Source organism: Oncorhynchus mykiss, chromosome 9 (genome assembly GCF_057628025.1).
Source record: "Oncorhynchus mykiss isolate SJ-2025 chromosome 9, ASM5762802v1, whole genome shotgun sequence".
Taxonomy (NCBI): Eukaryota; Metazoa; Chordata; class Actinopteri; order Salmoniformes; family Salmonidae; genus Oncorhynchus; species Oncorhynchus mykiss.
The window spans coordinates 13,467,093-13,492,008 of NC_143030.1; the positions used below are offsets into that span (position 1 = coordinate 13,467,093).

The 24,916-nt window shown below is 44.9% G+C and overlaps 1 protein-coding gene across 2 annotated transcripts in view; it reads right to left on the reverse strand.

Annotated features, from left to right (window-relative positions):
- Nucleotides 1-24,916, reverse strand: part of LOC110531422 (uncharacterized) — a 105,130-nt gene that overhangs the window by 48,424 nt on the left and 31,790 nt on the right. For both annotated transcript variants that reach the window (XM_036987301.2, XM_090183507.1), the window contains exons 2-11: nucleotides 16,379-16,438; nucleotides 16,120-16,209; nucleotides 15,958-16,002; nucleotides 13,247-13,291; nucleotides 5,786-5,848; nucleotides 5,104-5,157; nucleotides 4,970-4,996; nucleotides 4,728-4,808; nucleotides 4,383-4,445; nucleotides 40-75 (exon numbers count right to left, since the gene is read on the reverse strand). In XM_036987301.2, coding sequence (XP_036843196.2) covers nucleotides 40-75; nucleotides 4,383-4,445; nucleotides 4,728-4,808; nucleotides 4,970-4,996; nucleotides 5,104-5,157; nucleotides 5,786-5,848; nucleotides 13,247-13,291; nucleotides 15,958-16,002; nucleotides 16,120-16,209; nucleotides 16,379-16,438 — 564 coding nt within the window. The remainder of the gene's footprint in view (nucleotides 1-39; nucleotides 76-4,382; nucleotides 4,446-4,727; nucleotides 4,809-4,969; nucleotides 4,997-5,103; nucleotides 5,158-5,785; nucleotides 5,849-13,246; nucleotides 13,292-15,957; nucleotides 16,003-16,119; nucleotides 16,210-16,378; nucleotides 16,439-24,916) is intronic.

Here is a 24,916-nt window from a genome sequence, read left to right on the forward strand (position 1 = left end):
GTAGATATGTACACATATTCCGTGTGTAAAGCAACTCACCTTTGGACCAGGAAGACCAGGAGGCCCGGGACGACCCTACAAAATGGCACACAACTTTATTAACAACACATTAACAACTTTATTAAGAAAATCTATAACTATTAATAGAATAATAAAACGTTATAATGATGCAAACTACGTTGGATCAGTTCTTACCCAGTTAGCACATAACGTTCTGAGAACTATATGTTTCTTAGGTGGGAATTTCAATACTTTAGCATAACGTTCCTACAGGTTTCCTCATGGTTCTACTTATAGCAATATTCTAAAATTGTTCAGAGAATGTTAAGAAATACAATTTTTCTGTGGGAATTTAGGTACTTCAGCATGATGGTTTCTACATGTTTCCTCGTGGTTCTATTTAAAGTCATGTTCTCAGAACATTAAGAAAACTTTCCATAAAAACCTCAAGAAAACATTAGTAACATTCAATCAACATTCTAAGAATGCAATTTCAAAACAAATACCCTCCATTCTCAGCATCAACAAAACTCTATCTATCTTGTTAAGTGTGTTCAGGTGTGTTGGCCGCACCCATTAATATCACAACCGGTAGTGATTGGGGGTCCCATAAGGCGGTGCACAATTGGCCCAGCATCGTCTGGGTTTGGCCGGTGTTGGCCATCACTGTAAATAACAATTTGTTCTTAACTGACTTGCCGAGTTAAATAAAATGTTTTTAAAAAATGTAAGTAAAAAATATCTATTGGCCGTACCTGATCTGAAAGAGTGATTGTTTCCTTTGAAATGGGGTCTGTTTGAATAGACTAAAATGTACAGTTTTGCACAAGTTAAAAAACCACTGCACACTAACTCAATCCTGGTGGTGCAGTGGGATGGATTCCATGAATAGAGAACAGAAGATCATAGGTTTGAATCTCAGTGATGCTACTTGTGTTTGCATGATTAATGCCATAGGTTTGAATCTCAGTGATGCTACTTGTGTTTGCATGATTAATGCCATAGGTTTGAATCTCAGTGATGCTACTTGTGTTTGCATGATTAATGCCATAGGTTTGAATCTCAGTGATGCTACTTGTGTTTGCATGATTAATGCCATAGGTTTGAATCTCAGTCATGCTACTTGTGTTTGCATGATTAATGCCATAGGTTTGAATCTCAGTGATGCTACTTGTGTTTGCATGATTAATGCCATAGGTTTGAATCTCAGTGATGCTACTTGTGTTTTCATGATTAATGCCAAAGCAAATGAATGTATATGTGTGATTTGAGTTCAAAACCGTTCACTTAAGCTAAAAGTCTTATTGAAACATTACCTTCAAATAATTTATAATTTCCGTTCTCAGAATGTCAATAAAACCTCCCAGGAACACTTTAATGGAACCATAGAAAAACATTCTCAGAACCTCCCTGCAACCAAAAACGTTCGTTACCACAACATCCAAGGAACCAAATGTGCTAGCTGGGATGAAACTGAATGTCTAGAATTAGAAAAATATTCAAACTTCTAAAAGTTGGCCCAATTCTTAATATTCGGCACTGACAAACACTACTGGAAGTAACATGTCTGGGACCAGCTTGCCTGGGGACTAGTCTGGGAGCAGTCCCACATAACATACTGGATGTCACAGGTCTGGGAACAGTTTGACTGTGTAAAGTCCCTCAGATCATGGATGTTAAAGGTCTGGGAACAGTTTGACTGTGTAAAGTCCCTCAGATCATGGATGTTACAGGTCTGGGAGCAGTTTCACTGTGTAAAGTCCCTCTGAAAATACTGGATGTCACAGGCGATGAGCTCTAAAACAAAGTCTCACAACTCAATTGTTAGTTGAAAACTGTTTTCATCCCCTCCCAAAATATAGAATGTGTAGATAATTGTACAAGGCTTTAACTCCTCTAGCTCCACAATGAGATAGGGTGCAGGCCAGGCAGCAGGCTGTTGGCCAGCCTGCCAGCTTAGTGGAGTCTGCCACTAGCTTGTGAGCTTCTAGTCATGACATCTATGCAGCCTACTCAATCACCTTTTGTAGCTACTTTCTGCAGGCCTCCTGGGCTGTATGTTCACTGACTTCCCTGAATTCCTATCGAATCTTGTAGACATGGCAGACAATATTCACATTTTTGGTGACTTCAATATTCACATGGAAAAGTCCACAGACACACTCCAAAATACTTTCAGAGCCATTGTCGACTCAGTGGGTTTTGTCCAACATGTCTCTGGACCTACTCATTGCAACAGTCATTCTCTGAAACCTAGTTTTGTCCCATGGAATAAATGTTTTGGATCTTAATGTTTTTCCTCATAATCCTGGACTATCAGACCACCATCTTATTACGTTTGCAACCACAACAAATAATCTGCTCAGACCCCAACCAAGGATCATCAAAATCCGTGCTATAAATTCTCAGACAACCCTAAGATGCCTAGATTCCCTTCCAGACTCCTTCCACCTACCCAAGGATGTCAGAGAACAAAAATCAGTTAACCACCTAACTGAGGAACTCAATTTAACCTTGCGCAATACTCTAGATGCAGCTGCACCCCTAAAAACAAAAAACATTTGCTATAAGAAACTAGCTCCCTGGAAAATCCCAAGCCCTGAAACAAGCTTCCAGAAAATTGGAACAGAAATGGGGCTCCACCAAACTGGAAGTCTTCCGACTAGCTTGGAAAGACAATATCATGTAATATCAAAGAGCCCCCAATGCTGCTCAAGCTTCCTACTTTTCCAACCTAACTGAGGAGAAAAAGAACAATCCAAAATGAACTAAAAAGCAGAATTCCACAAGAGAGGATGGCTTTCACTTCAGCCGTGATGAATTCATGAACTTCTTCGATGAAATGATCATGATCATTAGAAAGCAAATTACGGACTCCTCTTTAAATCTGTGTGTTTCTCCAAAACTCCGCTGTCCTGAGTCTGCACAGAACTGCCAGGAACTAGGATCAATGGAGAAAAGAGTCCTGGTCTCTAAACCTTCAAGCTGCATACTGGACCCTATTCCAACTAAACTACTGAAAGAGCTACTTCTTCAGTGACCACAGAGAGTCAGGACACCCGTTTAACATCCCATCTGAAAGACAGCACCCTACACAATGGAATGCCCCTAATCACTGCCCTGGGACAATGAGATATTCTTTTTTTAGACCAGAGGAAAGGGTGCCTCCTACTGGCACTCCAACACCACTTCCAGCAGCATCTGGTCTCCCATCCAGGACCAATCCTGCTTAGCTTCAGAAGCAGGCCAGCAGTGGGATGCAGGGTGGTATGCTCCCTTTAATTCTCTCTCCCTCTCGCCTTTCCCTCCCAGAGGACCTGATTCCTACGACCATGCCTCGGGACTACCTGGCCTGATGACTACTGGCTGTCCCCAGTCCACCTGGTCGCGCTGCTGCTCCAGTTTCAACTGTTCCAACTGTGGCTATGGAACCCTAACCTGTTCACCGGATGTGCTACTTTTCGGACCTGCTGTTTCCGACTCTCTCTCTCTCTCTCTCTCGCTCGCACCTACTGTCTCAACCTCTGAATGCTCGGCTATGAAAAGCCAACTGACATTTACTCCTGAGGTACTGACCTGTTGCACCCTCTACAACCATTGTGATTATTATTTGTCCCTGCTGGTCATCTATGACCGTTTGAACATATTGAACATCTGGCCTTAATGACCATGTTCTCTTATAATCTCCACCCGGCACAGCCAGAAGAGGACTGGCCACCCCTCATAGCCTGGTTCCTCTCTAGGTTTCTTCCTAGGTTCCTGCCTTTTCTAGGGAGTTTTTCCTAGCCACCGTGCTTCTACACCTGCATTGCTTGCTGTTTGGGGTTTTAGGCTGGGTTTCTGTACAGCACTTTGTGACATCAGCTGATGTAAAAAGGGATTTATAAATACATTTGATTGATTGAATGAGGTCTGGGACCAGTTTGATTGTGTAAAGTCCCTCAGAACATACTGGATGTCACAGGACTGGGACCAGTTTGATTGTGTAAAGTCCCTCAGAACATACTGGATGTCACAGGACTGGGACCAGTTTGATTGTGTAAAGTTCCTCAGAACATACTGGATGTCACAGGACTGGGACCAGTTTGATTGTGTAAAGTCCCTCAGAACATACTGGATGTCACAGGACTGGGACCAGTTTGATTGTGTAAAGTTCCTCAGAACATACTGGATGTCACAGGACTGGGACCAGTTTGATTGTGTAAAGTTCCTCAGAACATACTGGATGTCACAGGACTGGGACCAGTTTGATTGTGTAAAGTCCCTCAGAACATACTGGATGTCACAGGACTGGGACCAGTTTGATTGTGTAAAGTTCCTCAGAACATAACGGATGAGTGCCGGTTGTCAATAACATGATTTGGGATGTTACTGTACTGTACCTCATAACCTCTGGGGCCGGGAGGGCCGGTAGGACCGGACAATCCTGAGGGGCCTTGGTCACCCTAGAAACAAGACAGACACCACAAACGTTACACAATGACCTCTGGTTTGAAAGACACAGGTTTACATCTCCCATAATGGATTACCATTTATTTGATTGATTGATTCTGAAAATCCAAATATGAACAATATATTATATTAGCCTACTATTTGATAAAACCAATCACTCGACAAAGTCTAATTAAGGTTTTCTCTTTTATCTGTCTGAATACAGACTTTAGAATTGTAGGTCAGTTAAAATCAGTTCAGTTCAAAGTGGGTCTATGGTTCAATAGAAAACTCACAGGAACTCCAGGCCGGCCAGGCAGACCTACACCTCCTATCTGTCCGAAACGTTCATTTGTGATGATGTCACCTGGGTCTCCCTGTAGAGGAGGTTAAAGCGGAACCCATCACACATTGGGGTCATATTCATTAGTGGACTCCGTAGCATGTATTAGATACACTGTTGTTTCCGAGTGAATTATATGAGCCGGTACTTAATGTAAAGAGGACAACAGTTTGGCGGGACAAATACAGTAGTTACCTTTTGTCCTGGAAAACCAGGTGGACCCTGAAGAGGAGGGAGACGAGAAAAAAGGGATACATTTTAAAGTCTCAGAGACTTTCTCAGAGAGACATGAGAGAGACGACACTGTGTGTTGTGTGTAAGGTACTCACCAATCGACCCTCCAGTCCGGGGAAGCCTGGACTTCCAGGGAATCCTCGCTCACCCTGAGATGAGATAGAATTAAAGCTGCAATACAGTATGTGACTTTTTGGGCAACCTGACCAAATTCATATAGAAATATGAGTAATAGATATGTCATTCTCATCGAAAACAAGTCCAAGCAGCGGTAGATATGTTCTATGTGTGCTATTTCTACGTTTCCCTGTTCTTAAGTTTTGTTTTTGCATCTTTTATTTTGGGTTTTGTACACCAGCTTCAAACAGCTGAAAATACAATATTATTGTTTAAGGAAAATATATTTCACAGCAGTTTAGATGGTACAATGATTCTCTAATCAATGACTGCTTGTTTTGTGAAATAAACTGACATTAGGCAAACTACTACAATTTTAGCAACCAGGAAATGGTGGAGCGATTTCTGCATATTGCACTCCAGCCCATGGTTACTTTTCCAATATGCTATATGCTTTGACTCAGTAGCCTTACAAGCGCAGATAATAGCAGAGTTCTGCCATCTAGTGGCCAGGAGTGATACAACATCACAGATAATAGCAGAGTGCTGCCATCTAGTGGCCAGGTGTGATAGAACAGTTTCAGTCCAAATTCAATCTAACCCGAGTTCTCTCAGGACTCGACAGAGTCGTATCGCTTTCAGTCAGTTGTAAAAACCCACCTTAGTCCCGTTGCAGCCTGCAGTTCCTTTGGGGCCTGGGGGGCCATCCTGTCCCGGGAGACCCTGCAGGAGAACACAGACACAGAGACAACAGGAAGTCACACATCACACAGGAAGTGAGGTTACACAGCGATGCAGTACGGAACATTCAGATAAAATGTATGGTGTAGAACCATAAAGAATGATAGGGGCCTCTAGTGGCCAAAAGGCTGTCTTAGCATAGGCAGCGCCATTGAGGGCTTCCACCATTTTAATGTAGCCAACTGGGTGGGACTTATAACTTAATTGGCTGATCCCTCCTGGTGACCCTGTTTCTCTCATGTCCAACCGGGTCATCAGGCTGGATCAGCTAATCGAGAAAAAGACAATTGACTACTTAAAAATGTAGATTGCCTCAATGGCGCTGCCCATGCTGTCACAGACGCTATAATGGCAGAGACAGAAAGATGAGTCTATCTATCTATCTATCTATCTATCTATCTATCTATCTATCTATCTATCTATCTATCTATCTATCTATCTATCTATCTATCTATCTATCTGTGTACAACATAAATAACTGTTGTAAGACTACATTTGGAATCGTGTCAGTTCTATTCATTATATGATCAATCTGCACCCTGGATGTCATGTGATGTTAAAAATAGCCAGTGATAGTTCAGCAAAGGTTCCACCGTCTCTCTACCAGAAGGGCTAGGCTATATAGATTGGCTAGGCTATATAGATAGGCTAGGCTACAGTTGAAGTCTGAAGATTACATACACTTAGGTTGTAGTCATTAAAACTCGTTTTTCAACCACTCCACAAATTTCTTGCTAAAAAACGATTGTTTTGGTAAGTCGGTTAGGACATTTACTTTGTGCATGACAAGTAATTTTTCCAACAATTGTTTACAGACAGATTATTTCACATTATAATTCACTGTATCACAATTCCAGTGGGTCAGAAGTTTACATAAACTAAGTTGACTGTGCCTTCAAACAGCTTGGAAAATTCCAGAAAATGATGTCATTGCTTTAGAAGCTTCTGATAGGCTAATTTACATAATTTGAGTATATTGGAGCTGTACCTGTGGATGTATTTCAAGGTCAACCTTCAAACTCAGTGCCTCTTTGCTTGACATCATGGGAAATCTAAATAAATCAGTCAAGACCTCAGAAAAACATTGTAGACCTCCACAAGTCTGGTTCATCCTTGGTAGTAATTTCTGAAGGTACCACGTTCATCTGTACAAACAATAGTAAGCAAGTATATTACACACCATGGGACCACGCAGCCGTCATACCGCTAAGGAAGGAGACACGTTCTGTCTCCTAGAGATGAAAATACTTTGCTGCGAAAAGTGCAAATCAATCCCAGAACAACAGAAAAGGACCTTGTGAAGATGCTGGAGGAAACAGGTACAAAAGCATCTATATCCACAGTAAAACGAGTCCTATATCGACATAACCTGAAAGGCCGCTCAGCAAGAAAGATGACACTGATCCAAAACCACCATAAAAAAGCCAGACTACGGTTTGCAACTGCACATGGGGACAAAGATCGTACTTTTTGGAGAAATGTCCTCTGGTCTAATGAAACAAAAATAGAATTGTTTGGCCATAATGAACATCATTATGTTTGGAGGGAAAGGGGGGGGGGGGGGGATCTTGCAACCCGAAGAACACCATCCCAACCGTGAAGCACGGGGGTGGCAGCATCATGTTGTGGAGGTGCTTTGCTGCAGGAGGGACTGGTGCACTTCACAAAATGGATGGCTACATGAGGGAGGAGAATTATGTGGATATATTGAAGCAACATCTCAAGACATCAGTCAGGAAGTTAAATCTTGGTCGCAAATGGGTCTTCCAAATGGACAATGACCCCAAGCATACTTCCAAAGTTGTGGCAAAATGGCTTAAGGACAACAAAGTCAAGGTATTGGAGTGACCATCACAAAGCCCTGACCGCAGTCCCATAGAAAATTTGTGGGCAGAACTGAAAAAGCGTGTGTGTTACGGTGCGTGAATGAGGACCCAAAAGCGAATTAACTTAAACAGAGCTTCTTTAATTACCAAACATAGGTAGGCTCAGACGGACCGGCAGATTCCGACAGGACAAGACAAGGTTACAGCAAACATGACGACAGTCTGGTTCAGGCATGAAACACAACAAACAAGAATCCGACAAGGACAGGAACAAAAACAGAGAGAGATATAGGGGACTAATCAGAGGGAAAAAGGGAACAGGTGGGAGAAGGGGTGACGAGGTAGTCAAGAGGAGACAAGGAACAGCTGGGGGAAAGCGGGGGAGAAAAGGTAACCTAATAACGACCAGCAGAGGGAGACAGGGTGAAGGGAAAGGACAGAGACAAGACACAACATGACAGTACATGACAGTACCCCCCCACTCACCGAGCGCCTCCTGGCGCACTCGAGGAGGAAACCTGGCGGCAACGGAGGAAATCCTCGATCAGCGCACGGTCCAGCACGTCCCGAGAGGGAACCCAACTCCTCTCCTCAGGACCGTACCCCTCCCAATCTACGAGGTACTGGTGACCACGGCCCCGAGGACGCATGTCCAAAATTCTACGGACCCTGTAGATGGGTGCGCCCTCGACAAGGATGGGGGGGGGGGGGGGGAAGACGAGCGGGGGCGCGAAGGACAGGCTTGATGCAGGAGACATGGAAGACCGGGTGGACGCGACGAAGGTATCGCGGAAGAAGAAGTCGAACTGCGACAGGATTAATGACCCGAGAAATACGGAACGGACCAATGAACCGCGGGGTCAACTTGCGAGAAGCCGTCTTAAGGGGAAGGTTCTGAGTGGAGAGCCAAACTCTCTGACCGCGACAATATCTAGGACTCTTAGTTCTACGCTTATTAGCAGCCCTCACAGTCTGCGTCCTATAACGGCAAAGTGCAGACCTGACCCTCTTCCAGGTGCGCTCGCAACGTTGGACAAAAGCCTGAGCGGAGGGGACGCTGGACTCGGCGAACTGAGATGAGAACAGCGGAGGCTGGTACCCGAGGCTACTCTGAAAAGGAGATAGCCCGGTTGCAGACGAAGGAAGCGAGTTGTGGGCGTATTCTGCCCAGGGGAGCTGTTCTGACCAAGATGCAGGGTTGCGAAAAGAAAGACTGCGTAAGATGCGACCAATAGTCTGATTGGCCCGTTCTGCTTGACCGTTAGACTGGGGGTGAAAGCCGGAAGAGAGACTGACGGAAGCCCCAATCAAACGGCAAAACTCCCTCCAAAATTGAGACGTGAATTGCGGACCTCTGTCCGAAACGACGTCTGACGGAAGGCCATGAATTCTGAAAACATTCTCGATGATGATTTGTGCCGTCTCTTTAGCAGAAGGAAGCTTAGCAAGGGGAATGAAATGAGCCGCCTTAGAGAACCTATCGACAACCGTAAGAATAACAGTCTTCCCCGCTGACGAAGGCAGTCCGGTGACAAAATCTAAGGCGATGTGAGACCACGGTCGAGAGGGAATAGGAAGCGGCCTGAGACGGCCGGCAGGAGGAGAGTTACCGGACTTAGTCTGCGCGCAGACCGAACAAGCAGCCACGAAACGACGCGTGTCATGCTCCCGGGTGGGCCACCAAAAACGCTGGCGAATGGAAGCAAGCGTACCCCGAACGCCAGGGTGGCCGGCTAACTTGGCAGAGTGAGCCCACTGAAGAACGGCCAGACGAGTAGGAACGGGAACGAAAAGAAGGTTCCTAGGACAAGCGCGCGGCGACGGAGTGTGAGTGAGCGCTTGTTTTACCTGCCTCTCAATTCCCCAGACAGTCAACCCGACAACACGCCCCTCAGGGAGAATCCCCTCGGGGTCAGTGGAGGCTACTGAAGAACTGAAGAGACGAGACAAAGCATCAGGCTTGGTGTTCTTAGAGCCCGGACGATAAGAAATCACGAACTCGAAACGAGCGAAAAACAGCGCCCAACGCGCCTGACGCGCATTAAGTCGTTTGGCAGAACGGATGTACTCAAGGTTCCTATGGTCAGTCCAAACGACAAAAGGAACGGTCGCCCCCTCCAACCACTGTCGCCATTCGCCTAGGGCTAACCGGATGGCGAGCAGTTCGCGGTTACCCACATCATAGTTACGTTCCGACGGCGACAGGCGATGAGAAAAATACGCGCATGGGTGGACCTTGTCGTCAGAGAGGGAGCGCTGAGAAAGAATGGCTCCCACGCCCACCTCTGACGCGTCAACCTCGACAACGAACTGTCTAGAGACGTCAGGTGTAACAAGGATAGGAGCGGATGTAAAACGATTCTTGAGGAGATCAAAAGCTCCCTGGGCGGAAACGGACCACTTAAAGCACGTCTTGACAGAAGTAAGGGCTGTGAGAGGAGCTGCCACCTGACCGAAATTACGGATGAAACGACGATAGAAGTTCGCGAAGCCGAGAAAGCGCTGCAGCTCGACGCGTGACTTAGGGACGGGCCAATCAATGACAGCTTGGACCTTAGCGGGATCCATCTTAATGCCTTCAGCGGAAATAACAGAACCGAGAAATGTGACGGAGGAGGCATGAAAAGTGCACTTCTCAGCCTTCACAAAAAGACAATTCTCTAAAAGGCGCTGGAGGACACGTCGAACGTGCTGAACATGAATCTGGAGTGACGGTGAAAAAATCAGGATATCGTCAAGGTAAACGAAAACAAAGATGTTCAGCATGTCTCTCAGGACATCATTGACTAATGCCTGAAAGACAGCTGGAGCGTTAGCGAGGCCGAAAGGAAGAACCCGGTATTCAAAGTGCCCTAACGGAGTGTTAAACGCCGTCTTCCACTCGTCCCCCTCCCTGATGCGCACGAGATGGTAAGCGTTACGAAGGTCCAACTTAGTGAAAAACCTGGCTCCCTGCAGGATCTCGAAGGCTGAAGACATAAGAGGAAGCGGATAACGATTCTTCACTGTTATGTCATTCAGCCCTCGATAATCTATGCAGGGGCGCAGAGACCCGTCCTTCTTCTTGACAAAAAAAACCCCCGCTCCGGCGGGAGAGGAGGAGGGGACTATGGTACCGGCGTCAAGAGCTACAGACAAATAATCTTCGAGAGCCTTACGTTCGGGAGCCGACAGAGAGTATAGTCTACCCCGGGGGGGGTTGGTTCCCGGAAGGAGATCAATACTACAATCATACGACCGGTGTGGAGGAAGAGAGGTGGCCCTGGACCGACTGAACACCGTGCGCAGATCGTGATATTCCTCCGGCACCCCTGTCAAATCACCAGGCTCCTCCTGTGAAGAAGAGACAGAGGAAACAGGAGGGATAGCAGACATTAAACATTTCACATGACAAGAGACGTTCCAGGAGAGGATAGAATTACTAGACCAATTAATGGAAGGATTATGACAAACTAGCCAGGGATGGCCCAAAACAACAGGTGTAAAAGGTGAACGAAAAATTAAAAAAGAAATGGTTTCACTATGATTACCAGAAACAGTGAGGGTTAAAGGTAGCGTCTCACGCTGAATCCTGGGGAGAGGACTACCATCCAGGGCGAACAAGGCCGTGGGCCCCTTTAACTGTCTGAGAGGAATGTCATGTTCCCGAGCCCAGGTCTCGTCCATAAAACAGCCCTCCGCCCCAGAGTCTATTAAGGCACTGCAGGAAGCTGACGAACCGGTCCAGCGTAGATGGACCGACAAGGTAGTGCAGGATCTTGAAGGAGAGACAGGAGTAGTAGCGCTCACCAGTAGCCCTCCGCTTACTGACGAGCTCTGGCCTTTTACTGGACATGAAGTGACAAAATGACCAGCGGAACCGCAATAGAGACAGAGGCGGTTGGTGATTCTCCGTTCCCTCTCCTTAGTCGAGATGCGGATACCTCCCAGCTGCATGGGCTCAGCACCCGAGCCGGCAGAGGAAGATGGTAGTGACGCGGAGAGGGGGGCGACGGAGAGCGCGAGCTCCTTTCCACGAGCTCGGTGACGAAGATCAACCCGTCGCTCAATGCGAATAGCGAGTTCAATCAAGGAATCCACGCTGGAAGGAACCTCCCGGGAGAGAATCTCATCCTTTACCTCTGCGCGGAGACCCTCCAGAAGACGAGCGAGCAAGGCCGGCTCGTTCCAGCCACTGGAGACAGCAAGAGTGCGAAACTCAATAGAGTAGTCTGTTATGGATCGATTGCCTTGACATAGGGAAGACAGGGCCCTGGAAGCCTCCTCCCCAAAAACAGATCGATCAAAAACCCGTATCATCTCCTCCTTAAAGTCCTGATACTGGTTAGTACACTCAGCCCTTGCCTCCCAGATTGCCGTGCCCCACTCACGAGCCCGTCCAATAAGGAGAGATATGACGTAGGCGACACGAGCAGTGCTCCTGGAGTAAGTGTTGGGCTGGAGAGAAAACACAATATCACACTGGGTGAGGAACGAGCGGCATTCAGTGGGCTCCCCAGAGTAACACGGCGGGTTATTGATTCTGGGCTCCGGAGATTCGAAAGCCCTGGAAGTGGCCAGTGGATCGAGGCGGAGATGGTGAACCTGTTCTGTGAGGTTGGAGACTTGGGTGGCCAGGGTCTCAACGGCATGTCGAGCAGCAGACACTTCCTGCTCGTGTCTGCCTAGCATCGCTCCCTGGATCCCGACGGCTGAGTGGAGAGGATCCGAAGTCGCTGGGTCCATTCTTGGTCGGATTCTTCTGTTACGGTGCGTGAATGAGGACCCAAAAGCGAATTAACTTAAACAGAGCTTCTTTAATTACCAAACATAGGTAGGCTCAGACGGACCGGCAGATTCCGACAGGACAAGACAAGGTTACAGCAAACATGACGACAGTCTGGTTCAGGCATGAAACACAACAAACAAGAATCCGACAAGGACAGGAACAAAAACAGAGAGAGATATAGGGGACTAATCAGAGGGAAAAAGGGAACAGGTGGGAGAAGGGGTGACGAGGTAGTCAAGAGGAGACAAGGAACAGCTGGGGGAAAGCGGGGGAGAAAAGGTAACCTAATAACGACCAGCAGAGGGAGACAGGGTGAAGGGAAAGGACAGAGACAAGACACAACATGACAGTACATGACAGTGTGCGGGCAAGGAGGTCTACAAACCTGACTCAGTTACACCAGCTCTGTCAGGAGGAATGGGACAAAATCCACCCAACTTATTGTGGGAAGCTTGTGGAAGGCTACCCATAACGTTTGACCCAAGTTCAACAATTTAAAGGCAATGCTACTAAATACTAATTGAGTGTATGTAAACTTCTGACCCACTGGGAATGTGATGAAAGAAATAAAAGCTGAAATAAATCATTCTCTCTACTATTATTCTGACATTTCACATTCTTAAAATAAAGTGGTGATCCTAACTGACCTAAAACAGGGAATTTTTACCAGGATTAAATGTCAGGAATTGTGAAAAACTGAGTTAATGTATTTGGCTAAGGTGTATGTAAACTTCAGACTTCAACTGTATATGGTAAAGGATGAGAAATTAAAAGCAGGAAACTCACTGGAATTCCTGGTGTTCCGGGGAATCCAGGCAGTCCGGGAGGTCCCTGTGGGAGTAACAAGGACAATGAATCAATAAGAGGCTGGTGAGGGGAGGACAGCTCATAATATTGAATAGAATGGAGTGAATGGTATCAGGTACATGTAAATCAGGTGTTTGATGTGCTTGAGACCATCCCTTTTATTCCGTTCCAGCCATTACTATAAGCCCTTCCTCCCCAATTAAAGTGACACCAGCCACCACTGATCAATAAAATACTTTGAGAAATGGTACATCATACACAGTGGTGTAGTGCAGCGCTCTCTCACTTTTTTTTCAATTTGAGAATACACGGAGCTGGTAAAACTATTTCTGGAAAATATATTCTGATCAATTCTAAATAACTATATTTAATTACCACTAACATTCAATGAAAAACAAAATAATAAAAAATAATAGTTGATGATATTTAAAGCAGCCTAGAGGTAAATGATGATTTCTTCCCAGTCCTCTCTCTGCCATTGGGGAGAATGAGAAAGAACTATGAGCTAGGTGTATGCACTGCAAAGAACTATGAGCTAGGTGTATGCACTGCACAGAACTATGAGCTAGGTGTATGCACTGCACAGAACTATGAGCTAGGTGTATGCACTGCACAGAACTATGAGCTAGGTGTATGCACTGCACAGAACTATGAGCTAGGTGTATGCACTGGAAAGAACTATGAGCTAGGTGTATGCACTGCACAGAACTATGAGCTAGGTATATGCACTGGAAAGAACTATGAGCTAGGTGTATGCACTGCACAGAACTATGAGCTAGGTGTATGCACTGCAAAGAACTATGAGCTAGGTGTATGCACTGCAAAGAACTATGAGCTAGGTGTATGCACTGCAAAGAACTATGAGCTAGGTGTATGCACTGCACAGAACTATGAGCTAGGTGTATGCACTGCACAGAACTATGAGCTAGGTGTATGCACTGCACAGAACTATGAGCTAGGTGTATGCACTGGAAAGAACTATGAGCTAGGTGTATGCACTGCACAGAACTATGAGCTAGGTATATGCACTGGAAAGAACTATGAGCTAGGTGTATGCACTGCACAGAACTATGAGCTAGGTGTATGCACTGCACAGAACTATGAGCTAGATGTATGCACTGCACAGAACTATGAGCTAGGTGTATGCACTGCACAGAACTATGAGCTAGATGTATGCACTGCACAGAACTATGAGCTAGGTGTATGCACTGCACAGAACTATGAGCTAGGTGTATGCACTGCACAGAACTATGAGCTAGATGTATGCACTGCAAAGAACTATGAGCTAGATGTATGCACTGCAAAGAACTATGAGCTAGGTGTATGCACTGCACAGAACTATGAGCTAGGTGTATGCACTGCACAGAACTAAAAGCTTGAATTTCTGACTGTTTTAAAACAAATTCCTGCAATTTTTTATGGTCAATTGATTTGATAGCATGTTTAATCTATGCAAATACATTTTATGAATTGATAGTTCACCGTTGTTTTCTTTTATTCTGCAATAGGGAATATTGTAACCATGTGTTCAAGCTAATCAAAACAAAGTTGATTTATGATACATTCTGTAAGGATTTAGGCCTACTGCAAATTATTGTTGTTTGTTCCTGAACTGGCCGAATTGCAGAGCTGTCCTTCTTCAGCTATCCATCATTGCAAGATCTTGTCGCTGTTCTTTCAGCACCACGAAGTGGCTCCAATCACTTAAAATGACATCTCATCCAGACCTGTTGCCTAATAGTCATACTCATCACTTACTATTCGTATTACAAGTAGAAGATTATCACTTCCCACAATGGTGCTTGTTCAGGAAATGTAGATCAAAGATGAATCAATGTCTTGCAAGATCCCATAACGATGAATTCATATTTTGCATAACAGAACCGAATATAATAGCGTACATAGCACACTAAGCCTATAAAGATACTGTTACACCAAAAACACCCCCTAATTTCTAATTATATTCTAGGATATGGTTAACTGAAGCGTAATAGTCTAATTCTTTCTTCTCATGTGGCCAAAACCCAACAGTGTGATCCACTAGGCAGGAGATATGCTTTGACTAAAACAAAATACAAGAAAAGCTACTAGTTTGTTAACACCGTCCGCTCTGATTCACTGACGAAACAGTACTTCAAGAAGACCTGAACGCATATTCCCATCAAACTGATTGAGATCAATCAAATGGTTGGCATGGAGATGCAGTTGGGACGTTTCACCAGTAAAACGTGAATAACTATCAGTCACGGTTGACAGTGATGATGGCCTATTTGGACATGAGGTGACCTATGCCTAACTTGGTGTTTGAGGGTATTAAAAATATACCATTTTCTTTAGAAAATAGGTGTGGGCACAGGCAGACGTCGCAACTGGAGGAAGCATTATATACATATTAATGACTTGCGATTCAATTGGCCACATCTGTCCGTACAAACTTTGATTGGTGAGATTATGACGTGATTTAAAAAAAAATTATAATAAAGTGCGCTCCCTCATCTAAAAATAATGCTCTACACCACTGATCGTACATTCACACCAGAAACCAATAAGGCTACTTCCCGTTTGTCTTGGAGTGAAACGAGGACATCTGGTGGGCTAAGGTGAGTACTACACCCTAGAGAGGGCCATTTGACTGTGTACTGAACTGGTATATGGAGTGAGACGTGTGTGGGTCACGTCAGGTTACTCACTCTTATCCCTTTTGGACCTCCAGTCCCTGAAGGTCCGTCACTACCCTGAGAGAGAGAAGAAGATGGGGGGGGGGGGGGGGGTTCGTTTTCAAGTGTCTAAATTCACAGATATGGTCAGGTATGATGTTTCTCGTACAACAAGATCCAGGAAGGACCTCCTACCTTCTCTCCCCTGCCACCGATGGGCCCCTCAGGTCCGGGGAACCCCGGTACACCCAGCTGACCCTGTAGTCCTGGTAACCCCCTTTCACCCTATGGAACACGGAACACAGAACACAGAACACAGAACACAAAGTCATGACACCTCTTACAATGCATATTGCACACGGACAAAACAGTCATTACAAATCAGATCAGGAAATGATGTGTTATGGTTGTTTTGTACAGTAGGTTAGTGTGTGTGTGTGTATTTCACTCTCACCTTGACTCCTTTCACTCCGCTGCAGTCACACCTTGATCCCACTGCACATCCATGACACGCCTGTAGGATGGAAAGAAAGAGATGGAGAGGGAGTGAGGAGAAAGAGTGAGAGAGGGGGGGAGGAGAAAGAGTGAGAGAGGGGGGGAGGAGAAAGAGTGAGAGAGGGGGGGAGGATCGGGGGGAGGGGGTAGAGGGAGAAAGAGATGGAAAGGAAGTGAGGAGAAAGAGTGAGAGAGGGGGGAGAGGATCGGGGGGGTAGAGGGAGAAAGAGATGGAAAGGGAGTGAGGAGAAAGAGTGAGAGAGGGGGGAGAGGATCGGGGGGGTAGAGGGAGAAAGAGATGGAAAGGGAGTGAGGAGAAAGAGTGAGAGAGGGGAGTGAGGAGAAAGAGTGAGAGAGGGGGGGAGGATCGGGGGGGTAGAGGGAGAAAGAGATGGAAAGGGAGTAAGGAGAAAGAGTGAGAGAGGGGGGAGAGGATCGGGGGGGGGGGGTAGAGGGAGAAAGAGATGGAGAGGAAGTGAGGAGAAAGAGTGAGAGAGGGGGGAGAGGATCGGGGGGGTAGAGGGAGAAAGAGAAAGCGAGAGAGAGTGTATGTTAGACAGATGCTCATGTGTTTGTCATTTCTCATACAGCTTAGTGTAGTAGAGGTCTATAACAGGGGTGGGCAACTCCAGTCCTCCAGGGACTGATTGGTGTCACTCTGTCTCTCCATCCCTGCCAAACAGAGCTGATTAATCACAACTCCAGTCCTCCAGGGACTGATTGGTGTCACTCTGTCTCTCCATCCCTGCCAAACAGAGCTGATTAATCACCTTGCATTCTAAACTGAAGATACATAATTAGGTGATTATTGGAGTCGGGTGTGTTAGCTGAGGCAAAACTGACACCAATCAGGCCCTGGAGGACTGGAACTGCCCACCCCTGGTCTAGAGGGTAGGAGACTGCAGTACATAGTCTGAGCACAGGGTCTGAGGTGCAACACAGAGACAGTGATGATACATATATATATATATATATACACACACACACACACACACACACACACACACACACACACACACACACACAGACACACACAGACACACACACACACACACAACGTCCCCTACGGTAAAGTGTTGATAACTCAAGACCTGTGAAACACACCAACAACCCATGTTATTGTTAACATGACACAATACCACATTATATTACACAATACCCCTGTTAATGTGAACATTACACTATACTGTAGTATACTACAAAATACAACAGTACACTTTACAGTGCAATGGGAAAGTATTCAGACCCCTTGACTTTTTCCACATGTTGTTACATTACAGCCTTATTCATCTATATACACACAATACCCCATAATGACAAAGCAAAAACAGGTTTTTATAAATTCTTGCACATTTATAAAATAACATAAACAGAAATATCCCATTTACATAAGTATTCAGACCTTTTACTCAGTACTTTGTTGAAGCATCTTTGGCAGCAATTACAGCCTTGAGTCATCTTGGGTATGACGCTACAAGCTTGGCACACCTGTACTATACAACACCCCTGCTATTGTTAACACAACACTATACTGTACTATACTATACTACACTATACTACAGTACACTATATTATACTATACTTTACAACAGTACGCTATATTATACTACACTATACAACAGTACACTATACTGTACTATACTAAACTATACAACAGTACACAATACTATACTACACTATACCACACTATAAAATACTATACAACAGTACACTATACTATGCTAAACTATACTATACTACATGATACTATACAACAGTACACTATACTATACTATACTACACTATACTATACAACACCCCTACTATTGTTAACATGACACTATACTACACAACAGTACTCTATACTGTACTATACTACACTGTACAACATTACACTATACTGTACTATACTACACTATACAACAGTGCACTATACTATACTGTACTATACTATACTATACAACAGTACACTGTACCATACTACGTATACTACACTATACTACACTATGCTATACAACAGTACACTATATTACACTATACTATACTACACTATACAACAGTATACAACTATACTATACTATACAACACCCCTACTATTGTTAACACGACACTATACTACACAACAGTACACTATACTGTACTATACTATACTTCACTCCTGTTATTGTTAACACAACACTATACTACACTATACAACAGTACACTATACTATACTACACTATACCATACCACACAACACTATACTACACTACACAACAGTACACTATACTATACTATACTTCACTCCTGCTATCACAACACAACATGTCACAACACAACACAACCCAACACAACCCTGTCGTTCTGCCCCTGAACAGGCAGTTAACCCACTGTTCCTAGGCCGTCATTGAAAATAAGAATTTGTTCTTAACTGACTTGCCTGGTTAAATAAAGGTCAAATAAAACAACACAACATAATGTGTTATGTAACACATGTTGTGTGTTGTGTTGTGGGTTATGATGTGTTGGGTTATGTCACAACACATAACACAACACATAACATGTGATGTGTTGTGATGTGTTGTGATGTGTTGTGATGTGTTGTGATGTTGTGTTGGAGTGTGTTGTGACGTGTTGTGTTGGGTTGTGATGTGTTGTGTTGTGACATGTTGTGATGTGACACACACAACACAACACATCACAACAGATCACAACACAACATGTCACAACACACTTCAACACAACACAACATGTCACAACACAACACAACACAACACAACATGTCACAACACAACACAACACAACATGTCACAACACAACACAACATGTCACAACACACTCCAACACAACACAACACAACATGTCACAACACAACACAACACAACATGTCACAACACACTCCAACACAACACAACATGTCACAACACAACACAACATGTCACAACACACTCCAACACAACACAACATGTCACAACACAACACAACATGTCACAACACACTCCAACACAACACAACATGTCACAACACGACATGTCACATCACAACACATCACAACAGATCACAACACATCACAACAGATCACAACACATCACAACACATCACAACACATCACAACACATCACAACACATCACAACACAACAGCAGAGGGACAAAGAGTGATAAAGTTGGAACATTTTCAAACACAAGTCTGTGGTTGATACATCCATTTGGTTACATTTCTCCAGACCCATCCTTTAGCTGTTTACCAAAACACAACACAACACAACATGTCACAACACAACACAACACAACATGTCACAACACAACACAACACAACATGTCACAACACACTCCAACACAACACAACATGTCACAACACAACACAACATGTCACAACACAACACAACACAACATGTCACAACACACTCCAACACAACACACTCCAACACAACCCAACATGTCACAACATGACACAACACAACACAACACAACACATCACAACACATCACAACACAACACAACATGTCACAACACGACATGTCACATCACAACACATCACAACAGATCACAACACATCACAACAGATCACAACACATCACAACACATCACAACACATCACAACAGATCACAACAGATCACAACACATCACAACACAACAGCAGAGGGACAAAGAGTGATAAAGTTGGAACATTTTCAAACACAAGTCTGTGGTTGATACATCCATTTGGTTACATTTCTCCAGACCCATCCTTTAGCTGTTTACCAAAACAGTGTCAGGGTCCCCAGTTAGTTTTTGTTTGAATTGCAGATTGCCCCTTTATTCACGTTCCACAGCCTAGTTAGTTCGGTTTTGGGGCAATTAATGCCAGTAGACGGAGTAGCGTGATCAGGGTAGCGTGATCAGAGTAGCGTGATCAGAGTAGCGTGATCAGAGTAGCGTGATCAGAGTAGCGTGATCAGAGTAGCGTGATCAGAGTAGCGTGATCAGGGTAGCGTGATCAGAGTAGCGTGATCAGAGTAGCGTGATCAGAGTAGCGTGATCAGAGTAGCGTGATCAGAGTAGCGTGATCAGAGTAGCGTGATCAGAGTAGCGTGATCAGAGTAGCGTGATCAGAGTAGCGTGATCAGGGTAGCGTGATCAGAGTAGCGTGATCAGAGTAGCGTGATCAGAGTAGCGTGATCAGAGTAGCGTGATCAGAGTAGCGTGATCAGAGTAGCGTGATCAGAGTAGCGTGATCAGAGTAGCGTGATCAGGGTAGCGTGATCAGAGTAGCGTGATCAGGGTAGCGTGATCAGAGTAGCGTGATCAGAGTAGCGTGATCAGAGTAGCGTGATCAGAGTAGCGTGATCAGAGTAGCGTGATCAGAGTAGCGTGATCAGAGTAGCGTGATCAGGGTAGCGTGATCAGAGTAGCGTGATCAGGGTAGCGTGATCAGAGTAGCGTGATCAGAGTAGCGTGATCAGGGTAGCGTGATCAGAGTAGCGTGATCAGAGTAGCGTGATCAGAGTAGCGTGATCAGAGTAGCGTGATCAGAGTAGCGTGATCAGAGTAGCGTGATCAGGGTAGCGTGATCAGAGTAGCGTGATCAGAGTAGCGTGATCAGAGTAGCGTGATCAGAGTAGCGTGATCAGAGTAGCGTGATCAGAGTAGCGTGATCAGGGTAGCGTGATCAGAGTAGCGTGATCAGAGTAGCGTGATCAGAGTAGCGTGATCAGGGTAGCGTGATCAGAGTAGCGTGATCAGAGTAGCGTGATCAGAGTAGCGTGATCAGAGTAGATTGCTGTAGGCCCACAGTGCAAAAGTGATTAGGATATTGATACATTTAGAATACCAGGCAACAAGTAGTTGAAGTTTCAAAGGTTTTACATTGCCAGAAAGAGGATAAAGTCGGCCTAGAACGCATTACTATAGCATCCTAACGCAGCTGTGGTACAATATGATATAAAACACAGGAAAAACATCATTTTGACTGGACTGGACCATTAACAAACAATTAGAGCAATGACAGGAAGGAAAGATGGGAATGAGTTCGTCACAATTAGCCTACCGGTCTGTATTGGTTTGAAAGGGGCAATAGTGTAACGTCACAATTAGCCTACCGGTCTGTATTGGTTTGAAAGGGGCAATAGTGTAACGTCACAATCAATGTGGAGGATCAATTGTATCAAAGGCTGTCTCTTATAGAATGTCTGGGCCATCTGTCTGTCTGTCTGTCTGTCTGTCTGTCTGTCTCCATCCATTCATCCATCTCTCTCTCTCTCTGCACCCCTCCCTCCCTCCCTCCCTCCCCCCACCCCTCTGTCTGTCTGTCTGTCTGTCTGTCTGTCTGTCTGTCTGTCTGTCTGTCTGTCTGTCTGTCTGTCTCCATCCATCCATCTCTCTCTCTGCACCCCTCCCTCCCTCCCTCCCCCCACCCCTCTGTCTGTCTGTCTGTCTGTCTGTCTGTCTGTCTGTCTGTCTGTCTGTCTCCATCCATCCATCTCTCTCTCTACACCCCTCCCTCCCTCCCCCCCACCCCTCTCTCTTTCTCTGTCTGTCTGTCTGTCTGTCTGTCTGTCTGTCTGTCTGTCTGTCTCCATCCATCCATCTCTCTCTCAAACTTTTGACTGGTACTCTATGTGTGTGTGTGTGTGTGTGTTTGTATATCTCTTCTACCCCCCCTCCCCCAACCTCTACCCTCCCTCTACCCCCCCACACCAGCCCTCTCTACACCGTCTTTACCCCCCTATCTCTCTCTTCCCCTCTCTAAGCCTCCTTCCCCTCTACCCCCCCCCCCCCCCCCTCTCTGGCCTACTCCAACCCACTCTACTCCCCACAACACCACTGGGGCATGTAATCCAGTCAGGGGGGTCAGTAAGGAGAGGGGGGTGAGGAGGGGGGAGACGAGGGGGAGAGGGGCTGAAGGCAGTGAGGATTAGCGTGCTAGGCGAGCCTAGAATTCCCACAATCATCAAAGACTGATGATGATTACACACCTTTACCCAGCTCAGCTCCGCCCTGCCTTGAGACACACACACGCGCACACACACACACACACACACACACACACACACACACACACACACACACACACACACACACACACACACACACACACACACACACGCGCACACACACAGACAGACACAGAGCCACATTAAGGCATACACACACACACACGCATACACACACGCATGTCCATATGTCTGCAGAATGACACCTTTAACCACAGAATCAGGGAGATAGAATCCTTGACCTACCGACCCCAACCTTAACCACAAGTACTCAGAAATTCCTCCATACCTCATCCTCTTCTCTCACAGCAGCATCACATCCCAATGACTCATTGCCTCTGATCACAATACTCCCAGAAAACAGACAACCTAGACTGACAGCTCTGACAAAGCAGCCACCACTGTATGTATGACTGATCTTTTCAATCTATTTCTGTCAGAGCAGTATGAATGGCTGTGCCAAGGACAGCATCTGACCAATATCACAGTGCGTGTATGTGTGTGTGTGTGTGTGTGTGTGTGTGTGTGTGTGTGTGTGTGTGTGTGTTGTGGATATAATATACACAGAATGGACAAAACTTTAGGAACACCTGCTCTGTCCATGACATAAACTGACCAGGTGAATCCAGGTGAAATCTATGATCCCTTATTGATGTCACAGTGTAGATGAAGGGGAGGAGACAGGTTAAAGAAGGATTTTTAGGCCTTGAGACAGTTGAGACATGGATTGTGTGTGTGTGCTAATCAGAGGGTGAATGGGCAAGACAACAGATTGAAGTGCTTTTGAACAGTGTATTGTAGTAGGTGCCAGTCGCAGCGGTGTGTGTTCAAGAACTGCAACCTTGCTGGGTTTTTCACGCTCAACAGTTTCCCGTGTGTATCAAGAATGGTCCACCACCCAAAGGACACCCAACTGTGGGACGCATTAGAAAATTGGGGTTAAAAATACAACACAAGAAAACATACTGTTCCCATCTCTACTGAATCTCTGTGTGTATCTCTCCTTTGTCTAGGGTTGCAAACTTCTCCAACTTTCCCAAAATTCCTAGGTTTTTCCAAAATCCCATTTGGAAGATTCCCGGAATCAGGAGGAAAAAGCAGAAAATTCACGAGTCCTCCAAACAGGATTTCTGGAATATCTGAGAATTTTGAGAAGGTTGCAAGAATTTTGCAACCCTATACAACTCTATCTGTATCTGTCCTCTCTGTCTAAACACATTTCAGTCTGTAATCTGTACACAGTCAGTCAAACTACAGACCTGACTTTGTTTTCTCTGTCCACTGCGATATGAAAGGCTGTGACCTTAGAGAAGATAGAGTGTTCTGGTTTAGAATGTTTACAGTGTTACAGGTGGGTTCTAGTCTAAACACACTCTGGGAAAAGGTAAACATGTACTGAACATTTCTGGTGTGTGTGTGAGTGTGTGTGTGTGTGTGTGTGTGTGTGTGTGTGTTGTGTGCGTGTGTCTTTATCTCTACGTCTGTGGTTTTCAGATAAGGAAGACGAGTCATTTCTCTCAAAGAAAACAAGGAGATGATCAATTTCCCTTTCCTCACGTTGATTGGAAGATAGAATACAGTAATTTATTTAACTTCTCAACGGGTCTTTACAGCAGTGTTCTATAGTCTCTTTACAGCAGTGTTCTATAGTCTCTTTACAGCAGTGTTCTATAGTCTCTTTACAGCAGTGTTATATAGTCTCTTTACAGCAGTGTTCTATAGTCTCTTTACAGCAGTGTTCTATAGTCTCTTTACAGCAGTGTTCTATAGTCTCTTTACAGCAGTGTTCTATAGGCTCTTTACAGCAGTGTTCTATAGTCTCTTTACAGCAGTGTTCTATAGTCTCTTTACAGCAGTGTTCTATAGTCTCTTTACAGCAGTGTTCTATAGTCTCTTTACAGCAGTGTTCTATAGTCTCTTTACAGCAGTGATCTATAGTCTCTTTACAGCAGTGTTCTATAGTTTCTTTACAGCAGTGTTCTATAGTCTCTTTACAGCAGTGTTCTATAGTCTCTTTACAGCAGTGTTCTATAGTCTCTTTACAGCAGTGTTCTATAGTCTCTTTACAGCAGTGTTCTATAGTCTCTTTACAGCAGTGTTCTATAGTCTCTTTACAGCAGTGTTCTATAGTCTCTTTACAGCAGTGTTCTATAGTCTCTTTACAGCAGTGTTCTATAGTATCTTTACAGCAGTGTTCTATAGGCTCTTTACAGCAGTGTTCTATAGTCTCTTTACAGCAGTGTTCTATAGTCTCTTTACAGCAGTGTTCTATAGTCTCTTTACAGCAGTGTTCTATAGTCTCTTTACAGCAGTGTTCTATAGGCTCTTTACAGCAGTGTTCTAGTCTCAAGTCACACCATAGCTCTCAAATTTCTCTGTGCTCACTTCACTTTACATCCTTCAATCAACCTCCTTCACTTGACCTCCTTCACTTGACCTCCTTCAATTGATCTCCTTCAATTGACCTCCTTCACTTGACCTCCTTCAATTTACCTCCTTCAATTTATCTCCTTCAATTTTACCTCCTTCAATTGACCTCCTTCAATTGACCTCCTTCAATATACC